This window comes from Podarcis erhardii, assembly GCF_964252035.2.
Source record: "Podarcis erhardii genome assembly, chromosome: 5".
Taxonomy (NCBI): Eukaryota; Metazoa; Chordata; class Lepidosauria; order Squamata; family Lacertidae; genus Podarcis; species Podarcis erhardii.
In genome coordinates this window covers 38,302,966-38,330,883 of record NC_138509.1, presented here as the reverse complement: position 1 = coordinate 38,330,883, position 27,918 = coordinate 38,302,966, and the positions used below count along the sequence as shown (strand labels likewise).

Sequence of the window (27,918 nt, the reverse complement as noted above, 5' to 3'; positions counted from 1 at the left end):
AAAGAGCAGTTTTGGATGCCCATTATACACAGTGCCTTGGCCTCAGATTTCCTGAGTAACATTTTGCAAGATGTTTCCTCTCCTTCTTGGTTCCTGTTTAAACAGAGATGCTGACTTTCTTCAAGAAGAGGGGTGCCTGCATGTGCCTCGTTCCTGTCAGAAGATTGTATTAATGTCTCATGCACATGGTGTGCAGGCGAGGGATAGGAAATCAGTGTTGCAGACTGCCTAGCATACAGCTATTGGAGATGGATGGTCAGGCATGCAGGCTTCCACTGAGAAAAACGATAGCTGCAAATATCACAGCATCTGATGGCCTATGAGAAGTGGCCAAGAAGATAAACAAAGGGGAGGGGGAGCAGCTTTCCCCCTTTGCCATAAAATGCAAATGCTGTATATTGTAGCACATGGTTATCAAACTGTGTCCTCAAGTGCCAGTTCATTTCACTACCGTAAATCTAAGTTACAGTATTAGCTAGCTGTATGAACACCTCAGTTAGGAGCATTTTGTAGACAGAGTTTTGCAAGAAGGAAGTATTTGACATCTTGCTAACCTGCATGCTCTTCAGTGGCTAGCAAACTAATTTTATTTGTTTTTACGCAGAGGCAGAGGCAGAGGAAGAGGAACAGTGGTCAGATGAATTTGTAAGTATATTCGTCACACTTCCACCATTGCACCTAAATAACTATAAATCTCAGTTGTGGAATTTTTGACTCCAAACCATCTATTTTTGCTTCCGTTTATATAAATGATATTATCAGTCTTCTAGTCACACTCTTGAAGAGCTGGAGATGTGTGTGTGTGTATCTGCATTACTACCAAAATGCTCACAGCAGTGGTCTTGTGTCTGGATAATAAGAAGTTGCCACTTAGATCAGAACTGGAGTTGGGAGTCCAATAACATCCGGAGGGTCACGGGTTCCCTATTCCTGACCTAATTAGTTCTGATCTCACCACCCATTTCCTCCAGCACCACTGCATGACAAATGCTGATAAGGTCTGCTATTTAGTACTGTCACCCTGCCTCACTGGCTGCCATTAGGATTCGCCACAGGGCATAAAAACCCACTGAGTGTGCTACTGAGTGTGCTACCAGCAAAAAAGTCACTGGTCCTCTATTCAAATTATTTCTTGTCTTGTTTTCCCTGAAACCCACACCCGCATGGCTCTGTTCCTCTGCACCCAGGGTGGGGAACATCAGGCCCATGGTCCAAATGTGGACCTCCAAGTCTTTCCATTTGGCCCTTGGGACTGTCCTCAAGCAAAACACCCACAAGCCACACACACCCTTCTTTCTTGTCTGGAATGGGTCCTTGACCCCCTGTGGTAAAGATTTTATGGCCTGGAAGGAGAATGGAGGTGTTTGTATATAGGAGCCTCTGACTTTTGCATAGCTGGAATGTAACTTAGGCATGTGATCAGAGTCCCATTCTTTGCTTAGCCCCCTTTTGCAACTGCCCCTGCCCACCACTGCTATGCAGCTCTCAGAAGGTGGCCTACGTAGGAAGGTATGTAGCCCTTTGCCTGTAGTTTCCTTGCCCCTGCTCTTCTCCATAATCGTAGGCTGCTTTGTAAACTCAGGACAGGTTTAGACTGTCAGCTGAAGATGTGGCTTGTCCCAGAAAATATTGCATCCAAGTTGTTTATTGAGTGCTGGGGAATGTTCTCATGTTGTGACTAGTCTCTGGCAGCCCATTCACATCTACAGGTAATCATTATGCATCACAGGGGACTAATCATGTTCATGTAAACACAGAATTAAAAGACTTTGGGGGAGCTGCTTACATTTTGGGGTGGTGTTAAAAATAAATGATACTGTGGCATATCTCAACCCAACACCCGTATTCTCTCTAAGAGTTGCATCTTACAGGGTTCTAAGAAAATGATTGGTGCCCTATTTATATTTTTTTTAGGATAGTGATTATGAGAATCCTGATGACCACTCTGATCCTGAGATGTATGTGGTTCCCACCGAAGAAAACCCTGATGACAGCTATGAGCCCCCACCAAGCGAGCAGGAAAAGAAGATTCCAGCAGCCTTCTCATGTGCTGGAGGAGAATATGCAGGTAATCTTTATGCCTCATTCTATGCACCTGTTTTCCTATTCCAGAACATAATGAATGGCATAGAATTTGAAGGAAGCAGGAGGGATTTAAATGGTGGTCACACCCCATTTCCCCAGTCTCCTAATCAGGGCTGAGCCTCAGTAGGATGATCTTCTTGCATTCCTAACTCCCACCTTACAATTGTTTCCTTTATGTATCTGCCAAAGTGGGCTTGAGTCCATGAAAGCTCATGTCACAGTAAGTTAGTTGGCCTTTAAAGGCCACAATCCCTTTGTTGTTGTAGTTTCTAATTGTCGGCTGAGGTTACAGTACCACTCCCCCGCCCTTTTAATGGCACACACAAGTCTAGGGTCATTCATTGGGTGCTTTTCTGTGAGGTGGGAAATTAAATTATAACAGAACTCAGAGCTGAGCTGCACATGACACCATTCACAAAATTAGCACAAGTGACTTTTTAAAAGTCAATTTCAAGGGCAATCTGGACCAATGGGGCAGAGGGAGTCCAGATCAGGCTCCCCACATCTGCAATCGACTTTTAAAATGCCAGTCAAAGAAAAGTCCACAATATTATCCCCACCCCCAAGATATGAAGTTCCTGTCAAAACAATGAAGGGGTTTTTTAAAAATATAGCTTGTTATTAAACAAAAAAGCTTTATTTTATTTTTAAAATTGCTGTGCAAGCTGATATAGAAAATATTCAGAATGCTCAGTTCTCTCAGTGGTATTGTTTTCTCAAAAGTGATCAATTCCAGGAGTCGGATGATTTTTATGACTTCCCATTCCGTTGCCGGGGAGTCGAGGGTAGGGGGTATTTACAGCACCCAGTTTTCAAACAATGCATTTTATGTCAATCCCCAGAAGTGTTTTTTGCCTGGGATCTTAGGGAGGGTTTCAAGCACAAGTAACTTTGACTGTTGATCCAGTCATGATAAGTATGTCATATCCAAAGTAGTTTTGGATGTGTTACTGTGCGGGGGGTGGGGTGGAAATAGACATAATCTTGTACAGTCTGTTGCTTCTTAAATCAGACAGAGATGCAGAGAACCAGCGAGCACAATATACTGAACCTGCTTTGCAGTCACACTAAACCATAATAGAAATAAGCTACAGTTAATGTGTATGAGCAGCGTGCTGGTACGCACTGCCGAAACCACTCCTGCCATGCTGTTAGAAAACAAGCCATGGTCTGGCTTGGCATGTCAACTTAACCAAGGCTTATGGTTTGTTTGGTAGAAACAAACCACAAGCCCAAGTTCAGATGTCACAACTAGCCAGACAGCACAGCTGGAGTGGGAGAGAAGTGACATGCCCATAGTTTCAGCAGCATGCTGTTCATTCACATTAAACCATTGTTTTTAACTATGGTTTAATGCACCTAAGGTCAGTTGCATGTCCTGTTCCCTGTACATCAGTCGCACGTCTGAAACTGATCTCAGTCTATAAGTAGACTAGATCAAAATGGAGGGGGGTGGAGGCACCCTTTTGAAAGTTAAGGATTCTTACTGGATTTTCTTTCTCGTTTACAGACAACAAGCGGCCTAGTCCACAGAAGCCTTGGCCCGTCACCAAACCACTGCCTACTTTGCCAAGCAACTCTTTATCTAAACCAAAGAAACTGGCCACTTTGCCCTTGCCACCTGCTGCTCTCAGGCCAATACAACCACCTAAGCCTAAGGATGATGAGGTAACGCTGACAGATAAATCAGGATAGTTATTAGATACAAAAGCTACGCACGGCTACCCTAAGAATGAATCCTCTTGACCATGGTGATAGGGAGGTCACAATTTAAAATAATAAAAATGATGACAGGAATGATTTAAAAATTATTGTTCTAGGACCATTTGCCCATTTTATGAATTTAGCACATTTCACATTCTCTACATACAAAAGATTCAGAAGTAGAAGGGAGAGTTGTAGGAAGCTGCATGTTTATTCCTGTAAATAATATTACCCTGGCACTAACAAGGCACTTCACATACAGTTTATTTATAAAAGCAGGAGGAACAGTATGGAGATCAAGATAATCAAGGCATAGGGAATAGGCACACAACTAGGGGCAGAAGTCAAATATTAGAATCTCTCACTTGCTGTTGTTCCTAAAATAATAAAATAAAAGGAAATAATAGTAGTTATTAATCCATTATTATTATTATTATTATTATTATTATTATTATTATTATTATATTTTCTTCATCATCATACAAATCTTAAATCCCTGGGACTGGGAACAGTGTTAAAGTGATTGTACCATCTGAGGTCTTACAAACCCTCACATGCTCAAAGTGGAGACGTGCGAATGGTCTCATTTAACAGAATGGCAGTGTGTTCATTTATTGTTTGAAGCATTCATTGCATTGCTCCCCCAGTGCTCACATCACTTGTCATACTCCCATAGTTGTACTAAAACCTCTAGAAGAGAAAGGCTCAGAACGGGTTCTCAACCCAGACCTGTCACTCCAATCCTCATGTAGGAGCTTGGATGTTCCCTGTGCAGTTCTGGAAGATCAAGGGATGTTCTGCTCCTTTCAGTATTCAGAGGATGTGCCCATATTAAATGGGAATGATGTATGTGTGGAGCATTCTCTGCCGTTGAAGAAAACTAGCTGCTCCTGCACATGTGGAGGTCTTTGTGTGTGCACAAGAGGCCCCATGGAGCTTTGACTAATGGGCATTGAGTCACCCCCAAATTATTCACATGCAGTCGCAGTCAGACATAATCCATTCCCAGTATTACATTCTGTCCTTATAACAAACAGCCTTGGTCCCGCATACATTACGGAGCATCATTCTCCCATCCTTTCTTCTTCTTTGGTTATTTCTTTGTCTTAAGGCTTTCATATACATTCATATACCAATCCAGGAAGAAATGCTACAGAACAAGAAGGAATAAAGCTATTCATATATCAAATACAATTCATACACGGTTGATGCACCAAGTTTATTTTTTTATGAATTTATCATGTTTTTATGCTGCTCTTTGGTCATATTCCCAGGGCAGTTGGCAAAATAAAAACCCACCCCAAGCCCCAAAACAATTAAACTGTAAATACAACTGTGTTACTGCTGTAAATACATTTTGCAGAATGCAAAACAAAAAGGAGAACCTGGTTCGTACAAGTAATAAAGCAGGTGCAACAAGTTTTAATTTCAGTTTAGTACATTGTTTTCCAAAAAAAAATCAATACAAGGATTCTGTTCGGTTGAAAATTTAAGAATGGGTTCCCTAAATGAAAAGGTAGCAAATTGTTAACTTTGAATGTCATTATGATTATTATTGTTGTATTTTTGCTACCAAGAGGGGAGGGATAGACATGTGAGATTTTCTGACTTGGGTCCCAAAAGAAGCTTCCATCCCTTAATCTGACCATGTTGCTCAATGGTCTCAATTTGATTAACAATTGCAAAAAGAATCCTTGTGGAAACCAACAAGGAGAAGTCACCTACTTGTACAGAGCAGACATGGCAAACCTTTAGCCCTCCAGTGCAGCTGAACTATTAACTCCCATCAGTCCCAGCAAGTATGGCCCAGTGGCTAGAGATTATGGGAGTTGCAGTTCAGCAACATCTGGAGGGCCAGATGTTCCCCAAATTTGCTGTAGAGGATAATTAAATCATAGCTGTTAGCTCAACTGCTATTTATTTGTTGTTGGATCCATAGCCAGCCTGCTGTCTCAAAATCCCTCACAGCATCTTACAACATATAGTTAAAAACATTAAGCCAAGCATTGTAAAAGTACAAGTAAAGTAGTACCAAAATCTTAACTAAACCAACTATCTAAAACAGTTGAAATCACCCATAGGTCTGTATGGAGCAGTATGGCAGCCATGATGCAATGGACCCCACTGCAGCTCGGTCCCTCCCCAACTTCAGAATGGCCCAGCATAAGGGGGGCTAGTATTGCACCTGATGTCATGCTCAGAGTGAACTCATTGAAATCAGTGGACTGAAGCTTGTCGTTGCTTAATTAATTCCATTCATGTCAATTCATTCATTCTTGAGTCGGATACAACTCAAAGGTCTCAAAAGGGCCAGTTTTTATAAACTACAGTCAAACCTCTTCTTACGTCTGCCTCCGTTTGCATCCATTTCGCCCAACGTCTGTGGCAAACCCAGAAGTAACCGTCGGGTTTGCCGCCATTCGCACATGCACAGAAATGGGAAATTGCCGCCTGCCCACAATGGCGCCTCTCCCAGTGACCCATTTTGAACTCCGGTCGGACATCCGGAACGGATTATGGTCTCAGGTAGAGGTTCCACTGTACTTAAAATCCTGGTGATGGATGCCAAGCAAGCAGACCTCTTTCTTCCATTATTCAGGTGCTCCCACAGAAAAACCCATGCTTCTAGTGCAAGACAGCTTCAGCACATACATGACATAAAACCCTAAACACTCAATTAATCTTGGTTCACTGGAGCTGGGGGTATTTATGGGAGAGGTTTCCCAAGCTTAGACCTTTGTGTGTGTGTTTTCATCGTCTCATAAAGACAATTTATCTAGGTGACATACTACATCTTCCATGTGTAAAACAAGGCTAAAACACAACACTGAATCCAAACCCGGCATAAAATAATGAAACAAACAACAGCCATAGCAATGCAACTTTATAACATGAAAAGAGAACAAAAACGTACCGACCACCATCAACCAGCAGAGATGAATGTTAAAATGATCGGAAGGGGGTTTTCCACCCTAGGAGACTGGCTATTAATGGCTTTGCCGGGACAGAAAAGATAACAGTGGCACTTTCTACATCCCATTTATTTCACAGGAGAAATCTAATCGTGTGCTGAGAGCTCTGCATTGAAACCGCAGGGGAACGTACAATAGTCTCTGGCTGGGTCATGTGCTATTTTATACATACCCTATATTAATTCATCTCTGCATTTTCCTTCAGGCAGATTACGTTGTACCTCTAGAAAATGACGATGAAGAAGATAATTATATTCAACCCACAGAAGAGAGCACTCCGCCGCCTAAAAAACGTAAGCATCTGGGTTGTTGTTTTTTTACAAACAACTTCATGAAGCCAACCAAGTGGGAAAGGTATTGGATCTGAAACGTGTAGGACTCCATTTCTGTCCAACAGACAGGAAGAAAATTCTCAGAATTGGGCGTGCAAATTTAGCTAGCAGGGCCATTCCTTTTGATAAGATCCAGTCTCTTCCCTTCACCTTCCAAAGGACTACAAAGGTGAAGGGAAAAATGCAGGAAATGAGGGCAAGCAAAAGCCACATTTTGAATTTGAGAGGTGATATTTTATGCACATTTTTAAACTTTCCATATAACGATGAGGGCTAGATTCTTGGCTGCTGATTTTAATATATTCCTTTCTTTCTTTTTCTTGGGGTTCTGCACATACCACTAGATTTCTGCTGTAGGCTTGCTGAACCATGTCTCTCCACGTTTGAATGGACCACTTCCTTTTTAGAAAAGGAGCTATAATGCATATTTAAGTATACTTCTAAAAGGGGGGCAGGGCTGGTATATTGCTTGCAGCATAAAAGAGAAAAATTCAGTTTCAAACAATTTTAAGGAAACCAATTTAGCCAAAAACACTATCCCCCGATACATGTGACTTTGGTTTTCATTAGTGTGACATGCCTATGTTTCTTTCATCATTTTAAGCCCCAGTGGTGAACAGATTGATCAAGCCCATGCAAAAACTCGATCCTCCCAGTTCGCCAGCATTGCCTCCTGTTCCTGCATCGCCTTCAACATTAGGTATGAAAGAATGTGTATTAGTATAATTATAAACACCATTGTATATGTTTTGAAGTTGTGGTTACATTTTGCAGTCCTTTTAAAAAGCCATCATAAAAGCAAGATCTAGGTTTGTACATATATATATATTTAAAGGGTGTTGGGAAACTGTGTCCCTCCAGATATTATCCCTGACCTGCAATCATCCCTAACCATTGGCAGTGCTCCTTGAATTTGCAGCAACCTCGGGGCTGATTTTGCATCATAAGTCATCCTGGATCTACTATATTGCCAACTAGAGGAAATAGCTCACTGTTTTGTCTGATAAGACTAGCAGGCTTCATTAATGCTGTACAGTGTAAACAAGCCACACCAGAGAAGGGAGTTTTTTCTACGCACATTGTTTGGAACGTCAGAAAGTTCATTCATAGTACTCCTTTCGGTTTCTTTGGATGGTAGCAATAACTTTGCTTTCAAATAAAACAGCACCCCCTAGTGGAATTTATTAAAGCTATGACTATCCCTACTTTCATCCTTTGCATCAATGACATTATTATTTAACACATAGTTAGGAAAGCTGGATTTGAATAATTTTTCCAACCAATTCCTTCTAATAAGTGAACATACACTTAGCCATAACAGACAGTACAACATTGCAAGACAAAAGTTTGACTTTGTTCCTGCTGAAATCGATGGGATTTAACTCATTTGTCCTCTTGCATTGATTTCAGTGAGGCCTGAATTCACATAATTTAGTCTGTATTCAAGTCAGAAAAAAATAGAGCTTTGATAAAATGAAGTATGTTAGTAACATGCTTAAGAATTTTTTGCAAGGATCCTAAGTGAGCAGAAAACTTAACAGAAGGAAAATTTTCCATTCCCTCCCCTCAGCCTATATCCCCTTAAAACAGTGATGGCCAAACCTGGCCCTCCAGCTGTTTGGGGACTACAATTCCCATCATCCCTGACCACTGGTCCTGTTAGCTAGGGATGATGGGAGTTGTAGTCCGAAAACAGCTGGAGGGCCAAGTTTGGCCATCACTGGCTTAAAAGCTTTTCTGAGATGTCAGGGGACCTTCTTCAGTAATATGGGGTGGACACATGGGGGGGCGGGACTGTTCAGGAAGAGCAGTTCCTGTTATGAGCCCCATGGAAACACCTTGACTGGAGTCGGTCCGATGGTGAGGAGGGGTGGGAAGAGATATGGGAACTGGAAGACTCTGAGCCTGCAGAGGGTCCCAGCAGATTGGGAGGTGCTGACATAGACCTGGGGAAGGGGCCGCGTTGGTTGTCAAGAATACAGCCTGCCTTAGGGCCATCTGATACTCCCAAGTGTAATGTCTTAGCCAGCTTATGTGACTCTGTTGCTACTCCCAGCCAGCGAAGAGCCACTCTCCCAAGGGGAAGCACAGAGTTGCACCAGTGCAAACAAACTTCACTCCCTCAACCTGCTCTCAGGAGTGCTTGCATGTTTGACCAGGCCCAAACCTTGGGACATCACAGTGCCTTCAAGAAGCCCTCTGGCAGCACCTGAGGATAATAGCTCTCTCCTGCTGTTTGCATTCAGACCTCCAAACCTGGAAGTAGCACATAGCCACAATGGCGAGTACTCAGTGATAGCCTTATGTTCCACAGGGTTTGTCCAGTCCAGGGATCACCAACCTTCTGGGGCAGTGGGCACCCTTGGAATTTTGAGAAACTGCCATGGGCACCAGTCCAAAATTGGCGGCTAAGGGGGCATGGCATAGCACAGACTATCCACTGACATCAACTGCATAAATGAAGGTGTCCATCACACTCTTCAAAAGGAGAGCCCAGGGTGTGTTTCAGAACCTAACTTCTACCTAGCCATGAACTCTCGAGCTTTGCCATGCCTCCAGGCTTTGAGACCTGTAACCCAACTTTTGTTCAGGCACTGTAGTGAATTTTGGAATAAAGCTTTCCCGCCCCTAACAACCCTTTTTGCCCAGTATTGTCAGTGAGGTTCCTGACTGTCCTTAGAGGTTTCTTCCTGTGAACGTCTTTCTTTTTACTTATCGTAGGACTGGAGCCAATGATGCTTAATATTGCTAATATTTTTTGTTTTATTCTGTTTCAAAATATCAGTGGCTTTTCACATTTCAGAAACATTTTATCATGATCTACAAGTATCAAATGTCCTGCCAAAACTGGTTATCATTAAAAAAAAAATAGAACTCTCTCTATATATAGTCATTCCTGTATCTATATTTGTGCATGGCTGTTTTGAGTTTTGTTTCTAACTGCGGAACATCCTTCTTTTTCCAGATGTCTATGAAATTCCTGAGGAAGAGGTAAGACCTTGTATACATAACTTGAAAACCAAACGCTGCTTGAGTGCTAAAAACTCCATCTGCAAAAAATCTCACCTGTGCAGAGGGATCCTGTTTTTTATTGGAGAGAAGAAATGTTTTATGCCCAGAGTGGGAAATGGCATATGGTCCATTTTGTGCTCAGATGAAACCGTGTGCATGTTCAGAACAGTATTTCACACATTTGAAATATCAAATGGAATACATTCTGACCATACTAGACATGGAAGTTTCCTTGTATCTATAATATTGTGACGGGGGACTTCCAAGTCCCTTTCCATTTGCATCACTTCTTTCTCCTCATTGCCAGGAATGTTCTGTTCATAGTCCTTCTTCTAAGAGCAACTCCATCCAATACAGCTTATGTCTCGGCTCTGTCCTCTTATGGGGCAGGTTCTGTACAACCTGTCTTTTATTTGTATGGATGTGTTTTAGGTTTTATTGGCTTGTTCAATTTTGTAATTGGTTTTAGTGTTTATACTGTGTTGGAAATCACTTTGGGTAAAAATGATTAAATAATAATATTATTAATAATAAACAATTCATTCTCTCCCTACAGGAAAAAGCACTGCCTCCATTGCCCAGGTAATGTGAAACCTGTGTGAAATTCTGTATTAAAAAATTATTATGTGATTCCCTGCACAAGTGTATGTCCTCCTAGAGATACTTAAGGCACATTTAGATCAATGGTTTATGAATGGACTAGAATTCAACTCAACTTAAGTGGAAATAAGGTAGGGGGGCGATCAAATGAGAGGGAGGTTTGGCTTTAGGCACCAGGCAAAAATGTTTCTCTTCAACCAGGCTTTGGCCTAATTAACGTCCAATGCCCTTTTAAATGTGTTGTGGGAGGGGGCATCCTTGGTTGGTTGGTCTTTTTCTTATTTTATGTTATATATTGTATTTTTTATATTGTATTTTTATGTTGTGAACCACCCTGTGATCTATGGATGAAGGGCAGTATACAAATGTAATAAGTAAATTAATAATAATAATAATAATAATAATAATAATAATAATAATAAAAAACAACTAACACCTTTAGGATTATGGCTATAGTCATCTGACTGGTGTGCCTTATTTGCAAACTGAAACCATATAGTCTCTAATGCTACAACTGAGACCTAGGAATTTATTAGAAGATTGATGCATATTTATGGTTATCTTAATAGGAAAAATATGCCCAGCACCATCTTTTTCAAGAAATACGTCCTGTAAACTTCTTCCAGCATCTGTCTTGCCTTCCAATTATGAGAGTATCTGGGCAAGAAAACTGCTCATTAATCCAAATTCACAACAGCTGGGCAAAACTTGTGGGCTAGTTCACATTTATGTAAATGTAAACTTTTAATATGAAACCTAGACTTTTAATATTTTTATCCCTAAGGAATTCCAAACAACTTCCTCCGAAACCTGGACAGAGACCTGAACCCAGAGGACACCCACTTGAACACAATGCAGCTAAAGAGCCCTTTAAACCTGACGTGCCCAGGTTAATTATAAATAATTATAATATCTGTAACAATCTACAAGTATGTTACACGAAAAGGGGTTCACACTGAGCATTCAGTTTGGCATTGTGGGCCATGCATGTTCTGTTTCAAATGCCAGCTCAGGCTCCATATGCACTATGCATTTAAGGGAGGATCATACCATTTTAAACAGTCAAGGCTCCCCGCAAAGAATCCTGGGAAGTCTTGTTTGTTAAGGGTGCTGATAGGAGTTGATAGGAAACCCTTATTCCCCTCTCAGATCTACAATTCCCAGAGTTGGGAACTAGGGTTGGTTTTGCTCTCTGCATTTTTCTTGAAGCTGTTGAGCAGTGATAATCGTGTCCACTGTCCCCCTAGAAGGTCGAAAACCATTTTGGGATTCAGGAAGGGTAGCCTCGGATATAGTTAGGAGATGGTTTGCTAAGATCCTTGCAAGAATTTTGCCAGCTGCAGCTAATAAAGAGATGCCTCAATAGTTTCTGCAGTCTGCTCTATCACCCTTTTTAAAACGGTTGATAATTTTGGCATCCCTAAAGTCTACTGGGATCTCCTCACTCTCCCAGATTTTTTTATGAGCTTGTGAAATTGTTGTACAAGTTCAGTTCCACCCACTTTGAAGAATTTGGCAGGTATGGTGGTTTTGTTGTTTTTCATTTGGTTAATAGCTGTACACAACTCTCCCAGATTTGGAGATACTGCAAGCTCATCTCTAATTTGTTTTGTGGAATTCGTAAGAGGACCTCAGCAGCTATGGGGGGAGTTGCGGTTAAGGAGATGCTCGTAATGTTCTTTCCAGCGCAGTGCAATAGCTTCTTTATCTTTTAGAAGTGTGGCATATGCATAGGGGGAATATGCAATGATTTATTGGTCCATAGATGGCCTTTGTAGCTTTAAAGAAACACTCTGCATCATGAGTGTTGGCTAAGTGCTGGACTTCTTGAGCTTTTTTTTATCCACTAAGTGTTCTTTGGTTCTCTGGTTCTTCTTTGAACTTCAGCCTTAGCATTGGCATAGGTTTTTTTCTTAGTGGCGCAGTTCTATCTCTTTGGCAGATCTGAAAGGCCTTTCTTTTCTTGTCAATAATGTGTTCAATCTCACTACCATTCTCCTCAAACCAGTTCTGGTGTTTCTTGGTTTGGTGTCCAATAGTTTGTTCACAGGCTGCAATAATGGAGTTATCAGGGAACTCTGAAAGCTGATGGTCCTTAAGGGTTGTTTGGAAGCAATCTCGCTTAATAGGGTCTTGAAGGGCTTGAGTGTTCATTTTGTGCCTTGGTTTCCTTCCTTGAAGCCTGTGTTGAGGTATAATCTTGATAGCCATCGTGGAATGTATTAATCAGTGATCTGTCCAGCAGTTGTCAGCACTCATCATAGGAGAACATCACAGCGATCTTCAGCTCAGACAATTACATAGTCTAAGAGGTGCCAGTGGTTCAACTGAGGGGGCTCCATGATGTTTTAAATTTTGTTGTTGTTGTTGTTGAAAGAGTGTGTTGGTAAATAACAAGGTTGTGCACTGCACATATAGTCAAAAGTAAGATTCCGTTCTGGTTGCTGTTGCCAGTTCCTTCCCTTTCCAATAGTCCCAAGCCACAGATCAAAATCTCACTCAACTCTTGCATTAAAATCACCCAGAAGGATAATTTTCTCCTTAGGCATCTCTGATAGGATGGCTTCCAGCTGAGAATAAAAAAATTATTTAATGTCTTCATTGATATCCAGTGTTGGTGTATGAGCACTTAAAAATAGTAGCCTGTTGGTTTTTGGTGAGTTTTATCCAAATGGTTGAAAGTTGCTTAGTGCTGACATAACAGCACTGAATGTCAGACATCTCTGCTTTACAGGAAGTCCACTAGTCTCTCTCTATATATATGCACAGTTCATCCTAATCAGGGTGCTCGCTACAACAAAAGTTTCAGGTGAAACTGAAATTATAGCAAAGCAGATAATTACTATTACAATTAAGAGCAAAAAAGTTTGATTGAAACATTTTATATGCTTTCCAGAAATGTTTTGCCACTTCCTAGGAACCGGCCACCACCAAAAATTGTAAGTTGTTAACCACCCACCTAGTTTGAAAGACAATTACTTGCTGTTGCTTGAGGGACAGAAAACCAATTGCCTTCTGGTTGTTGTGGAGAAACAAGTTCTCATGTCCTGCTTGTAGGCTTCCCATTGGCATCTAATTGGCCACTGTGGATAATAGACTGATGAACTAGATACATCTTTCTTCTTAGCTAGAAAGCTTCTTTTTATGTTGTGCTTTGAACTAACAAAGATCTTCACCGAAGGATTGGAAAATGGCATTTCTTTTTCTTCCAGTTTTGTCTAAATAATTTAGGAGAACACATCTCCTCTGATTAAGATATTTGTTGGCTCAGAATCCTTCTCTGATTGTTCCTTCAGTTTTCTGTGGCTTCATAATCTGGCTTTTCTTATTAAGTAATGTTGTTATTTATGTGGCCAACACATTTTGAGCCTTCATCACTGATGCTAAGTTTGTTTCAGAGGCCCAGAGAAGAATTTTTAGTATGAAATACTTATCAAAAATTTAGTACCAAAATCTGGCAACTGTTATTTTGATTTCAGGAACCTGATAGCCTCGGAATACAAGATGATGACAGTAAGTATATTCTGCCCTGGACACAATTGAGGGGCCTTTTGTACTATGACTGGAGGGCATTGAAAGCCACTCTAGCACCAAATTTCATACCTCCCCCTTCATTCCACTTAGACTGAAATCCTAAGAGACTGGGGCTACATTCATACATCTGCACTGTTAATATTCTCTGTGTATCTAATGCATATATTTCTGTGGCATATGTATTTCAACCTGGAGCCCTCCAGATGTTTTGTACTTCTACACCTATCATTGCTCAGTATTGGCTACGCTGGCTAGAGATGTTGGAAGTGTAGTCTCCCCCCAAAAAAGAAAGGGCACTAAACTTTGTGTCTGGATTTTCAGATCTCAGCAGCAACAGTGCTCCAGAATTCAAGGCTCCTTCTGCTACAGTCCCATTTCCATTTCCACGGATTCCGTAAGTTATAAAAAGATGTTACTTTAGAACTGTTCCATGTACTCTCAGCATGTATTGGAGGCAGTAGAGGCTGTCCTATGCATTAAACCCATTATATAAAGGACCCCACTGGATTCTTTTTAAAATGCTCATCACCATTAAGCCGAGCAACATAAAAGTTGGGTTTCCATGGACTGGATTCCCGACTTCAAAGAGGGCTTTCCTGTCTCCCTGTTCCCACTACAGTCCTCTGTAAAGGCTCTTGGACGGTCTAAGGATCTCTCAGGCATGGCACTTGGTGTGGCAGGTGGGGCTGGAGGAGGAGGAAGGGGGGTGGATTCCCCTTGTGTAAACCAAAATGCTTTTCACTCATCTTGTGACACTTTTGCCTCCGAGCTTATGAATCACATGCAATAACTCTTTTTTTTCCCCTGCAGGAAAAAATTACCAAATCCAGCACTGCCATCAGTAAGTTGATTTTGATTTTTAAAATATTATTACACACTGAAAAATAAATGAGAATACAACAAAACTTTCCATCATTCCATAATACTAAACAGTGCTTAACACAACCATTATCCTAAATCAGCCATGTTGTTCCAATTTCTCGGCGCTAAATGGTAAAGAGGCTATTTGTACAGTGAATTTTGCTTCTGCTGACAACCAAATCCTCAGTGTGCTACTGAATGGAGCAGAAATTTATTACAGCTAATTGCTGTGGCAGATATTTGGTGCTTCTCTTCTTACAAAGTACTTCAATGCCTAGCAAAGGATATCCTCTACCACAAGCCTAGAAGGGAGCAGGGATCTCAGTCAGATCACTGGTCAAAGAGCATTTTACCACACAATCTTAACCCAATTTACTTCCTGTGTCCCCGTAGAAACCAAGCCTCCCTGACAGAGATCACCTAACTGTTATTGAAGGTAAACTACTTCTACTGTTCAAACATTTGTCTACCATTTTCTTATTAATAATGCATAAAACTCTGTAGTGCTGCACGGCCACATACACTATTGAATCCCACTCAAGGCAAGATTGATTTTGTCTAACTCTTCTACGAAACAGTTACAGATAGGTAGCCGTGTTGGTCTGCCATAGTCAAAACAAAACAAATTCCTTCCAGTAGTCAAAACAAAACAAATTCCTTCCAGTAGCACCTTAAAGACCAACTAAGTCAGTTCTTGGTATGAGCTTTCGTGTGCATGCACACTTCTTCAGATACCTGAAGAATCTGAAGAAGTGTGCATGCACACGAAAGCTCATACCAAGAACTGACTTAGTTGGTCTTTAAGGTGCTACTGGAAGGAATTTGTTTTGTTTCTGGAAGGAATTTGTTTTGTTTCTTCTACGAAAATTCAGATGGGGGTAGACAGTAGCTCAATGGCATAGCACACACCTCCATAGTGTCTCCAGTGAAAAGACCAAATAACAGAAGATGGGGAAGACCTCTTCCCAAGTCAATGGAGAACTGCTTCCAGCTAGGGTAGAACATATTGGGCTAGATGGAACAACAGCCTGACTACTAGAAGGCATTTCCCTCTATTCCAAGAGAGCTTTTGCAAAGTAGAATTAGCACATCCAATTACTAGATGTACCAACCAGCAATGTCATCTTCTCTTAAAGTGTTTAGTATGTATTGACTGGATTTGTGCTATAGGGTGGGAGGGGGTGCAAGTAGATTGGTCAGTGGTCTATTGGGGGTTCACCAGTCAGTGATCTGCTGATGGACCATCTCCTACTTGCTGGGCATCTTGCAAAAAGTGCTGAACTAAGTAGTCTACATACTCCAGGTCACGAAATCTAGACTAGTAAAACCTGTGAAAGAGAGCCTGGCTATTCACTTTTGCTTTGCAAATTTATCAAGTGCATGTGAACCATGCGGATTCTCAAGAGAGAAGACCACCCCCAAAGTCTGAAGTCAGCTCTGGCACCGTGCACTGTGCACCCATCTCATTCTGCTCATTTCAACAAGGTGCAATGGAATTGGTAAAAAGTCTCGCTTCGTTGCATGGTGTTGAGCAAGTGGCATCCAGTTTCCCTTCCACCTGTACGTATAATGCCACTCTGGTTGTAGAACTGAGGACTGGAATCCTGAGAAGCCCGTTTTGCTCTCCTCTTCAGGATTGTACCTTATATCACTTTATAGCCAGAAAATGAATGATGTGTAATATAAGGCACAATTCAGATGAAGAGAGCAAAACCAGATTCTCAGCAGAGAGCAGATGAAGGACTAAAAGCTGTTGTGCCTTGACCTTCGGTAGTTGCAGCTACAGCACAGCAGAAAGTGGAAGGTCAAATCACAAGGTAGTGTCCTTGCCGCTCATGCAAGCTGAGCTACGCAGTATGTCACCAAGGGCAACCGAGACCCATTTGCATCCTTTCCCTAATCAGACTTCTCTTTTTCCAAATGTAGATAAACCTATACCAGCTGAACGCCGGCGCGTTTCCAATCATGATATCCCTCTTCCACCCATCCCACCCAGCATCCAAAAGTAAGCACATAATTTGCTTTAACTTTTTCGTTTTTGCTACTGAGTTATGATCTGCTGGTTTCAAAGTCTAAAAAGATAGAGAATCCAAAGTGGGTACAACTGATTATTAGGCAAGAGATGGAATTAGGTACAAATGTCTTCCTTAACAATTTGCACATTAAATCCTCATAGATGAGCACACTGCCATGTATTTGTATTGGGGCCCTGATCCCCAGTGCAATCACTGCCTTTGCCTTTCCCCCCCCAGAAGAGGGGGAAGTGAGCTTTGGAGCACCTAAAATTAAAGAGTAAAAAAACAAAAAAGTATCCCAAGGTGCAAGCATAATACAGTGGTACCTCAGGTTACATACGCTTCAGGTTACATACGCTTCAGGTTACACACTCCACTAACCCAGAAATAGTGCTTCAGGTTAAGAACTTTGCTTCAGGATAAGAACAGAAATTGTGCTCCGGCAGCGCAGCAGCAGCAGGAGGCCCCATTAGCTAAAGTGGTGCTTCAGGTTAAGAACAGTTTCAGGTTAAGAACGGACCTCCGGAACAAATTAAGTACTTAACCTGAGGTACCACTGTAAAATTCAAGAAAAGTAGTTTTAACCAGAGGAACAGCATGTAAGCTCCAAAATTTGTAACACTGTTTCTTAACCTCCTGGCAACGTTGCACAAGTTGTAGTTTCAGTGCTATTACTTGAGGAAACTATTGACAATTTAGAAGATGCCCCTCTTTTCTTTGCGGCAAATATTTCCAGCAGTTGGGCGGGCATCACCAGCAAAACATAATGGATTGGATCTTAACAACTGTTCTTAACTCCTCCCAACTGCAGCTCTGCATCCTTTTCTTCTACAAGCAAAGCATAGAACAGGCTGTAGTTAGAAGAGAGAATTGTGCAAGTCGAGCTGCCTTAGGTTCTGTGGATACAACCACTGTCTTTATTAACAGCAGACAGGGGATCCTGCAAGGGCTTGAGTACTTTCTTCTCAAAGAAAACCAGGAATAAACCAGAGGAGAACATTTCCTTAGGACTATAAAGGATGTATAAGTTTCCCCGAAGGAAAAAGCATGTTGGAAGAGCCTTGCTGGACTTCCAGCATCCCATTCTGGAAGTGCCAACCAGGTTTCTGTAAGAAGCCCACAAGCAGTACCCAAGCGCAACAGTAATCTCACCACAGTGGTGCCTCGCAAGATGAAATTAATCCGTTCCGTGAGGCTCTTCGTATAGCGGTTTTTTCGTCTTGCGAAGCAACCCATTGACAGCTTAGCGGATTAGCGCTATTAGCGTTTTAGTGGCTTTTAGCGGATCCGCTGATAAGCGGCTTATCAGCGGATCAGCTGATAAGCGGCTTAAGGCTTAGGAAAAGGGGGGGAGGGAAAAAACCCCGCAGGAACTCGCAAGACATTTTCGTCTTGCGAAGCAAGGCCATAGGGAAATTCGTTTTGCGAAGCGCCTCCAAAACGGATAACCCTTTCGTCTAGCGGGTTTTCCGTCTTGCGAGGCGTTCGTCTTGCGGGGCACCACTGCACTTACGTTCCCCAGCGACCAGTGTTGAAAATTATACTGCCTTTGGTACTGGAGTCAGTACACAGCCATCATGACTAGCAGCCATTGAGAGCTTTCTCCTCCATGAATTTGTCGGCCATTGGTAGCCACCGTGAGTTTGACTAAGCCAGGCATGCCAAGTCCATTTTGGGGGCCTAATCCAGCCTGCTGGTCGGTTTAATCCAGCCCCCATGGCAGTTTATTTCCTGGGGTAAAACCCTAAAAAAACCTCAACAACTTCAATCCTAAAAAAGGTCAAAAAAAAAGGCACTTCACTTCATCAAATCTGGCCCTCTTTGAAAAAAGTAAATAAACTGCCACAGTAAGCTCTTTACAGTAAATACCACCCTTTTTGCTGCTTTGTAGTTTTCTTTATTCCCTGTACGGCTTTCTCCTTTTCTGGTTAAAAGAAATGGTGAGCAAATGCAGTTCCCTCACTTAACTCAGTTGCAACGTGTAACACCACCCTGCATTTCCTCAATTTCTGTTTGTTTCAGACCGCTGCCTCCGAAGCCAGCAACGCTGCCAAGTAAGCCTTCCTTCATTTGACTTAAGTTGGGGTGGGTTTCCAATTCATGCATCTTCAGCACGATTAAGGAAGATTCCTCTCACACTGTCTTTATGACTGGCGTGGCAGCAAAGGCAATAGGCAAAGGGGGCTGCAATTTTACATAACAGAGCCCTCTCTTGTTTAAACATGGAATGTTACAGGTTGCCTTGTATCTTCCCCAGGACTCCCAGAACCTGTGAACCGCACCTCATGTGCTCCACGTAGTAGTAGCCTGCAAGGTGGTTCTACTGCAGCAGAACAGGTACAACACTATTTAAATTCATTTTTAAAAAGAGGGAGATTGGGGAGTGTGTTCCACAAACGTTTGGTCAAGATATAATACAGCCGTAGGGAATTTTCAGACCCCGGGCCTAAGCAGCCTCCCATTTAGCACACCAGGCTGTTTCAGCCAAGTCACACTCACCTACCTTACAGCTGATGTTATATATTATGTCAGGTGTGGGGCAGGTAAAAACTCAGCTGGACAGAAAGGGAGGTTTGCAAGTGCCAACGATAAACTGGTTGTCAGCACTTGCAAAGTGCTGTGCCTGTGTCCACCTAGGCAAAAATGGGTCATCATGACATCAGGTGATAAGACAGGTGGGCAGTCTCACCCACCTGTCAAACTAGACATGCAGGGAGGAGGTACAACAGATTCCTCCTATTATAAAATGCCAGTCCTCCGTTAGGTCCTTCTGCCAGTTCACCACAGACAAAAAGAAACTTTTAAAACAAATAACCTGTTTAACATTCATTTCCTTTATGAGGAGTTAAATCTGTTGCAATTACCATACTCGGTGTGTGGTCTGAAGGCATGTAAGGCCACCCTAGCAGAAACTAGGCAAGTGTGGGTCTAGATGGGAAACTTCCTAAGGACCACATAGGTAGGTTGCCTTGTGTTCCATGATAAAAGAAAGGTGGTTAATAAACTGTTAGTAAATATAGCAGAAAGGTGTGTGGGAACAACTATTAGCCACACAATTAAGTAAGGGATATAAGCTCTTTTGTCATGAATTCTCAACCTACATTTAAAAACTTTTCATAACCTGCATTTTAAAAATAGAATAAAAGTCATTTCATGAATAATTCTGAGAACAAAATATTACACTTGTGAATGTCTGGTGGTTCCCTCACTGTGAGAAGTGAGGTTACAGGGAACCAGGCAGAGGGCCTTCTTGGTAGTGGCGCCCGTCCTGTGGATGTCAAGGACGTAATGGATGTCAAGGACGTAAACTATGTGACTTTTAGAAGACATCTGAAGGCAGCCCTGCATAGGGAAGTTTTTAATGTTTGATGTTTTATTGTGTTTTCATTTGTTGGAAGCCACCCAGAGTGGCTGAAGAAACCCAGCCTGAAAGCTACGCAAATGCTGGTTCATTTATAGATATGTATAAATTTATACATTGCCTCTTCATTCATATATGCTTCTGATCTTAAATATGTATTCCGATCTTAGCATTGGTTTGTTAAGGCAACACAGCAAATCAGTGCTTTTTTTTTGAGTGTGCAGATGGAAATGCCTCTCCTTTTCACAGGATGCCAGCGTTCATGGTAAAGCATGGTTTATGGCTTCAAGTGACCGAAAAACAGCTGAAGATGCATTATACAAATCAAACACGGTAAAAAATAATTTTCCAAACACTCATAGCTTGTAATAACTCCTTAGAAGCATAGAAGGGGAACGGAACTTGAAATTTACAAAATAAACATCAAGAGGCATATATACTGTATGTCTGACGGAAACAAATGATACTAGTTACAGGCTTTTCATACAATTTAATTTGGGAACACTGATCCCAGAGCCCTCTTTCACAATGCACAATTCAGCCAGTTTGTGCAAAGATTACCGTATTTTTCCCTCTATAACACGCAGATTTTTTCTCCTAAAAAGGAAGGGGAAATGTCTGTGCGTGTTATAGAGCGAATGTGTGGTCCCTGGAGCCGAAAAATCAGGCAAAAATCAAATCGCCAGGCAAAAATCAAATCACGGCGCTTCACGGAGAAGGGAAAACTGAAAAGAGGAAGCGGCTGCTTTCCTGCATTCTGCCTCAGGGTCTTACTGCCCACCCTCCTCTGTTTCGTTGCTGTGTTTGCTGAAACGGAACAAAGAGCAGGGAAAGCCCCTCCCCTCCAGGCAAGCTCCGGTGCTGCTGGGGGAGAGGGAGAGGGGGGGAGGGAGAGAGAGGGGGGAGGGAGGGAGGGAAAGAGAGAGAGAGAGAGAGAGAGAGAGAGAGAGAGAGAGAGAGAGATGGCTGGCTGGCTGGCTTGGGTGGGGGAAAACTTTTGCCTTTCTTTCCTCCAACCCGTTAAATCCCTCTCCTGCATTCTTAGCCAGCTGCTTCTCTGCACACCCCTCTAATGTCCCTTCTTTGTTTTTCCTTCGCTCCCCACTTAAAATGTGGTTACAAAGCATAGATCCACATGGATCCTCAGGATCTTTGCATTGGGTCACCCCAAATTCACCATCAGATCACATAGCATGTCCATGGCTACAGCCTGCCCCCCCAAAATCACGCACCCACTGTTGCCTGGGGCTGCAATGGTGCAAAAACGTGGTTAAAAAGCATGGATCCACATGGATCCTCAGGATCTTTGCATTGGGTCACCCCAAATTCACCATCAGATCACATGTCTGTGGCCACAGCATGAAGCCCAAAAATGATACATCCACTGTTTCATTCAGAATGTTTTTTCCCTTGTTTTCCTCCTCTAAAAACAATGTGCGTGTTATGGTCAGGTGCGTGTTATAGAGCGAAAAATACGGTAAATCGTTCCAAGTCTCTTAAGAAGGCTGAGGGGTTCGCTGCAGGCTGACACAGAGTAATGGGATAGAATTGCCACCTTACTGATCTTGCAATGTTAAGTTTACCATAAAGGCAAAAATGTACATTAGACCAGTGTTTCCCAACCTTGTGCCTCCAGCTGTTTTGGACTACAATTCCCATCATCCCTTGCCACTGGTCTTGCTAGTCAGGGATGATGGGAGTTGTAGTTCAAAAACAGCTGGAGGCACAAGGTTGGGAAACACTGCATTAGACCATGCAAGGGATGAAAGGAATAGGGATCTAATCATTCTTATTTGGGTCTGTTTAAGTTGATGGACCCATTCTGTTCTACAGGAAAGAGTCTTGTAGAACCTTTAAGCATGAACACATGTATTATGGCATGTGCTGTCCTGGACTTCACTTCATCAGTGAAGTATTAGCCGAAGTTGCAATTCCATATGTACATGGTTAGATGCTATGTAGAACCTGTCACGAAAAACTGATTTTCCAGTCTGGGAAAGGAACCAACTTCCTAACCATAAAATCCTGCATTCTAGAACAGAATGCAATATTCTTAACAAATTCTACGCTCTCTCTCTCTCTCTCTCTCTCTCTCTCTCTCTCACACACACACACACACACACACACAAAATTATCTTGTCACATTCTGTAGAAAAAGGCTATTTCCTCACTAGCACATGCAACACTAGCATAAGCTATATATAATTCAGATACAATAATGCAGTTTGCCTCAGAGACTTTTAATCACCACTGATGTTAATTGTGAAGGTAAACAATAGACTTTTTCCAAGGGAACTGGGTAGACACCAACAGGGATGAGAAAACTGGAATACCCCCATGCTAATATTTGGGAGAGCTGCACATTAGCTAGCATTTTTCAGTCTGTTAAGATCTTAGGAAAGAAAGGGTTACGGGGGGAAATGAATTTCTGTGTTATGAACCCTCAGTAGTATTTGCTTTTTCATATATGACTTCTAGGATGGATCTTTCCTAGTAAGGAAGAGTTCAGGACAAGACTCAAAGCAACCATATACACTGGTTGTGCTTTATAACAAGAGAGTATATAACATCCCAATCCGATTTATTGAATCAACAAGACAGTATGCTCTGGGCAGAGAAAAAAGTGGCGAAGAGGTAGGTGATTGCATTTCTGTTTTATTTGGATGGAAATTTTAGTTACATTGCTTCTGGGCATGATAATGTATAAAAAGAAAATCTTTTAAAAAACTGATTTAACTATTACTTTTCTTACACATTAAACTAAACAGAAAAGGAGATGATTCAAATCCAAACGAGACCTAATTAAAATGTGAGTGCAGTTCTTTTTAACAATCAAGCCCTTCATTAAAGAACTCCCACTGGGAGCTCCTAACCGTAGCTTTTCCCTTAAAGACAATAAAATGAAAAGCACACCAAAATACTATCATTTATCCAAACTGTAGGGATGTTGTGCAGGTGGGGGCTTGTGGGGATGATAACAACTTAATTGAATGGGAGACAGATACACTCAATTCCCACTTGTAGGCCACAAGCTATGAAGCTATGAAGAAAATAGCCAAACAGTTGGATCCAAAGATGTCTTATCTTATTCTCTCGGAACAGTTGCTTTACACTTTGCTTTGTGCTAGAATATGAAATTAAGCCCACAGAGGGGGAAACAGCACTATTTGAACTCTTCTGCTACCCTTTACATAAGTGGGGCAGCACTCAACACTACATTAATTTTGCTTTTGAGTGGGATTCAAGCAATCATTAATTAGCAACTTCATAAAATTGACTGTACAAAGGACATTACTGGATTTAACAACAACCGCCGTAATGTGTCATGTACCGTCGATCCAATTTTACTCTTATCTTTCAGAAGATTTTAATTAAACTCCGCTGATTCTGAAAGTTCTGACCAGTACATATTACTTGTCAGGCAACTACCGTATTTTTCTCTCCATAACACTCACTTTTTTCCTCCTAGAAAGTAAGGGGAAATGTCTGTGCATGTTATGGAGCGAATGCCTATGGATGACGGGGGGGGATCTGCTGCAGTCGTGAGCAGGGGATCCATGGTTCCCCTTCCTTCCCTCCTCCGTGGCTCGCTTTGAAACAGCAAAGCGGAAGAGCCGCTGAGTGGGGAGGAGAGAGGGACAGAGAGCCTGCTTGCTTTAAAGAATAAAAGCGGGAGAGGAGAAGAGCTGCTTACACGTGTGTGTGTGTGTGTGTGTGTGTGTGTGTGTGTAACTCGAAAAATTAGAATATCATGGAAAAGTTCATTTATTTCAGTAATTCAACTTAAAAGGTGAAACTAATATATGAGATACTCATGACATGCAAAGCGAGATATGTCAAGCCTTTATTTTTTATAAATGTGATGTTTATGGCGTACAGCTGATGAAAACCCCTGTATTATAATCAAAGTTTAGTTGTTGTTTTTTACCCAAATCTTGATGATTCAGTTTTTGGCTGAATCAGCAAGATTTGTGTTTTCATCCACGTTGAGTAAGCCATCTTGAACTCTTTGTTTTCCCAATCCAGCACTTCAACAGTGTGGCTGAAATAATAGAGAATCATCAACGGACTTCTCTCGTTCTCATTGACAGTCAAAACAACACAAAAGACTCGACCAAACTGAAATCTATTGCTAGAGTATCATAACTGCACTGAAGATCCACAGGGGGAAATCTTCCAGCCCTTATCTTCTGAGAATTTAAGATTGAGCATCTTAATAAGCATGAAAAGCTTTCTCCAAAAGCTTTACACCAAGCACCATAGCCTGAGAAGACCACATAATGTGTAAGAAGAGAAAGAGAGATTTTATTTGATATAGTTACCCAGTCTTTGAATAACCTACTGGTTGGCTAAATGATTAAGGGGCAATTTTACAGTCACACCAGCCTCTAAGTTGTTATGTACTTGAATGTACTTAGGTACTTTTAAGATGTTCCAAGCTCAGGTAAAGTATTCCTTGACATGCGATATATTCAGAAGAAGTGTACCAGCTACATCTTAACTGTTCTTAAAGCAACTTCTTGGGGAAATTCACATTTGTTAAACCAGGATGTCTACGCCAAAATGAGCCATCATGGAACAAGCTAAAAACTGGACCTTTTTTCCCTGGGACAGGTCTAAAAATTCAGTTCTATTTAATGTAATGCAGCAGATTTGTATTGGCTTCAACTGTGCTAGTTGAGAGTATTGTTACATGTTTATTAAATGTACATAAAAATAAGAATATAAAAAGCCTATGATAGAGTATAGTTCTATGCAATTGTGACTGGGTGTACTTGTTGTAATCTTTCACGTTTAAAGCACAACTTACCTACCTCTCAAATTCTATTAAAATGGGACATAATCGCACACCTCTGCTTTTTTAGAAATGGGTAACAGGCAGATTCCTTGTGCTAATGATTTTACTGATTGTAGGCATGCAGGATCAGCTATCAAGGTTAGACTTAAGTTTGGAATTTTAGACTGTGCACAATTTAGGACAGGTGGGTATAAAATGAAAGTCTAATCATTAACTGATTCTAGCGGGGAGGGGGTGTATTTTCCTCCATCACAGAATTTAAGACAAGATAGAAGGCACAACTTTGTAGTGAAAAACATTATGGCTTGGATCCAGCAAGGTAGCCATTGTGCTTATGGAGCTTTTCCTATAATTAGCAAAGAGAGCTCTGTGCATTTCTTGCCTTCTGTCAGTGAAACTAGAGTTGAGATTTTGCTCATTTTCCAAAGGACAACCCCCTTATTTCTAATCAATGGCCTTATTCCCCACCTTCCTTTTCCTCCCAGATATATTTTGCATCAGTTGCATTTTACTACACCCCAATTGTTATCTAAATAATTTTCCACTTGATTCTATGAGTTATGCTAACACTCTAGAATTTTTTGGACACAGAACACGTAGCTTGCCTTCCTGTTACTTCAAAACTGAGTCTTTTTCTTAAAACTCCAATTTCTATAATACAGTGTTTCTAAATGAGAATTGACAGTAAAGACCTGGGGTCACGTTTTTTGTCAAAGCTCTGATAACTACTCTCCTTCAGAAGCGAAATGTATTTCTGCTCAAAACTACACGCTTGTATGATTGTATAGCCAAATGATTTTCAGCTCTCATCTCAAGGTGAATAAAGGTAATTGAACAATGCCTCCAGCACTATCCTAATTAAACCCAAGCCCAATTTCAAAAGTCCTTTTCTTCCAAATCACAGTAAGTCGTGCTGGACCAACACAGGATATTATGGTTAAGAAGTGAACTTTTTTCTTTCCAAATCAACCAATTCACTGTTAAGCACTCTTCGGGCATTCTACGCAGAAGTAAATTTCAAAAGGGAGATGGGTTGATGAGCAAGCTATCTCTGCCCACTTCTGCTGCTTCTTTTAGAAATTCTCTATGGATGCAAAAAGCTGCTCTGCAAACAGTTGTCTTCATGGAAGGCAAATGAAATGGAGACAGGTTTCCCCACTGCCTACCCTCACATTTTTACTTATATCCTCATTTGGAACACCTGAAGAGGCCTATTGTTTTACAGCAAACGAAGCATGTTTTTGGAACCAGTTTTCTAGTTTACCATGACTAGGCCTGTCACATACCATGTGATTTGCAAAAATGAAAGTGGGGGAGGAAATATTTTTTTTTCTTACCAGTCAGTATTGCTACATTAAGGAATACTTCATTTGGGTTTCAAATTCAGTTAATGTAGAGTCAGCTGATGAACAACAAACTTCAGTAGCTTAGGGAAGAAATAGTAAACCAGCAACAGGACTGATGCTCCAGAGCTGGGGCAAGTATTTTTACACAGCAATCTTACACATTCACTCAGAAGCAAGTCCCATTGACAAGAAACTCAGCTTCTAAATGCAGCAGCAATTTAAGGCCGTTTTGCTGCCTTGAGTACATAATACTAGAAGTGAATGCCATTTAACACAGATATCAAAATTGTATAAAATCTACCGTTTCCTCAAAACCTTTAGCAAATATGTATATAAATAATATGATGCTCTCCAACCTTGTTAACTGTGACAAAGGATTAAAATTTAATAGCAATGTTACAAAAAAAAATTAGTGGCAAAAAAATTACAGTCACCTTACAAACACCCACTCATGCAGCATTAAAAGTAGCTGTGCTGTAGCAGAGAACAAAAGCCACATTACAAATATACTGCCTGGCTGCTCTACAGCTCAAGCCATGTGGCTGAACCTTTGTGGATGGCATATAAATATTTAAAAGTCTAGCAACAACCTTACAAGATCTCCTTTCTGGCTTGCATGTTTGTTCAAACGCTTACATTCAAGGTGAGGCTTGTGTCATTATGAAATATTTTCCTTTATAAATACCCAAAATAATTATGAATATAAAAGTTGGAATGTCCACACATGGAAATAGATGAACCATACTACCTCCTTTAGTAAACTTATATTGTAGCTACCTTTTTAAAAAGCGTGCATCCTGTAATGTATCTGAGGATGTCACCTCAAGTAACTAAGACCATTTTTTAAAACTATAAATTTCTACCGGCAAGGTAATTACAGTGGTGCCCCGCAAGACGAATGCCTCGCAAGACGGAAAACCCGCTAGACGAAAGGGTTTTCTGTTTTGGAGGCGCTTCGCAAAACGAATTTCCCTATGGGCTTGCTTCGCAAGATGAAAATGTCTTGCGAGTTCCTGCGGGTTTTTTTCCCTCCCCCCACCCTTTTCATAAGCCCCTAAGCCGCTTATCAGCTGATCCGCTGATAAGCCGCTTAATAGCTGATCGCTAAAAGCCACTAAACCACTAATAGCGCTAATCCACTAAGCTGTCAATGGGCTTGCTTCGCAAGACGAAAAAACCGCTATACGAAGAGCCTCACGGAACGGATTAATTTCGTCTTGCGAGGCACCACTGTACTGAATGTTACCATAAAGACCAGTGCTTTACTCATTGTTTAAAATTATTCAACACAATTAAAA

General features: G+C 41.4%; 1 protein-coding gene and 1 long non-coding RNA gene across 6 annotated transcripts in view; one reads left to right on the top strand and one right to left on the bottom strand.

The window, feature by feature from the left end:
* Positions 1-26,114, top strand: part of BLNK (B cell linker) — a 97,658-nt gene extending 71,544 nt beyond the window's left edge. For all 5 annotated transcript variants that reach the window (XM_081863281.1, XM_081863279.1, XM_081863280.1 and 2 more), the window contains 19 exons: positions 611-645; positions 1,915-2,068; positions 3,596-3,753; positions 6,967-7,054; positions 7,698-7,793; positions 10,059-10,084; positions 10,662-10,687; positions 11,490-11,594; positions 13,602-13,644; positions 14,185-14,218; positions 14,561-14,633; positions 15,050-15,080; positions 15,494-15,536; positions 17,027-17,105; positions 19,138-19,169; positions 19,373-19,452; positions 20,726-20,809; positions 22,955-23,110; positions 24,503-26,114. In XM_081863281.1, coding sequence (XP_081719407.1) covers positions 611-645; positions 1,915-2,068; positions 3,596-3,753; positions 6,967-7,054; positions 7,698-7,793; positions 10,059-10,084; positions 10,662-10,687; positions 11,490-11,594; positions 13,602-13,644; positions 14,185-14,218; positions 14,561-14,633; positions 15,050-15,080; positions 15,494-15,536; positions 17,027-17,105; positions 19,138-19,169; positions 19,373-19,452; positions 20,726-20,809; positions 22,955-23,110; positions 24,503-24,622 — 1,463 coding nt within the window. In that variant the 3' untranslated portion in view covers positions 24,623-26,114. The remainder of the gene's footprint in view (positions 1-610; positions 646-1,914; positions 2,069-3,595; positions 3,754-6,966; positions 7,055-7,697; positions 7,794-10,058; positions 10,085-10,661; positions 10,688-11,489; positions 11,595-13,601; positions 13,645-14,184; positions 14,219-14,560; positions 14,634-15,049; positions 15,081-15,493; positions 15,537-17,026; positions 17,106-19,137; positions 19,170-19,372; positions 19,453-20,725; positions 20,810-22,954; positions 23,111-24,502) is intronic.
* On the bottom strand, positions 4,373-20,717 carry LOC309342640. The gene is made up of 2 exons (XR_014156949.1): positions 19,619-20,717; positions 4,373-4,939 (listed from the first exon to the last, which is right to left on the bottom strand). It is a non-coding gene; the product is annotated as an uncharacterized lncRNA (long non-coding RNA).
* Positions 26,115-27,918: the final 1,804 nt, after the last annotated feature.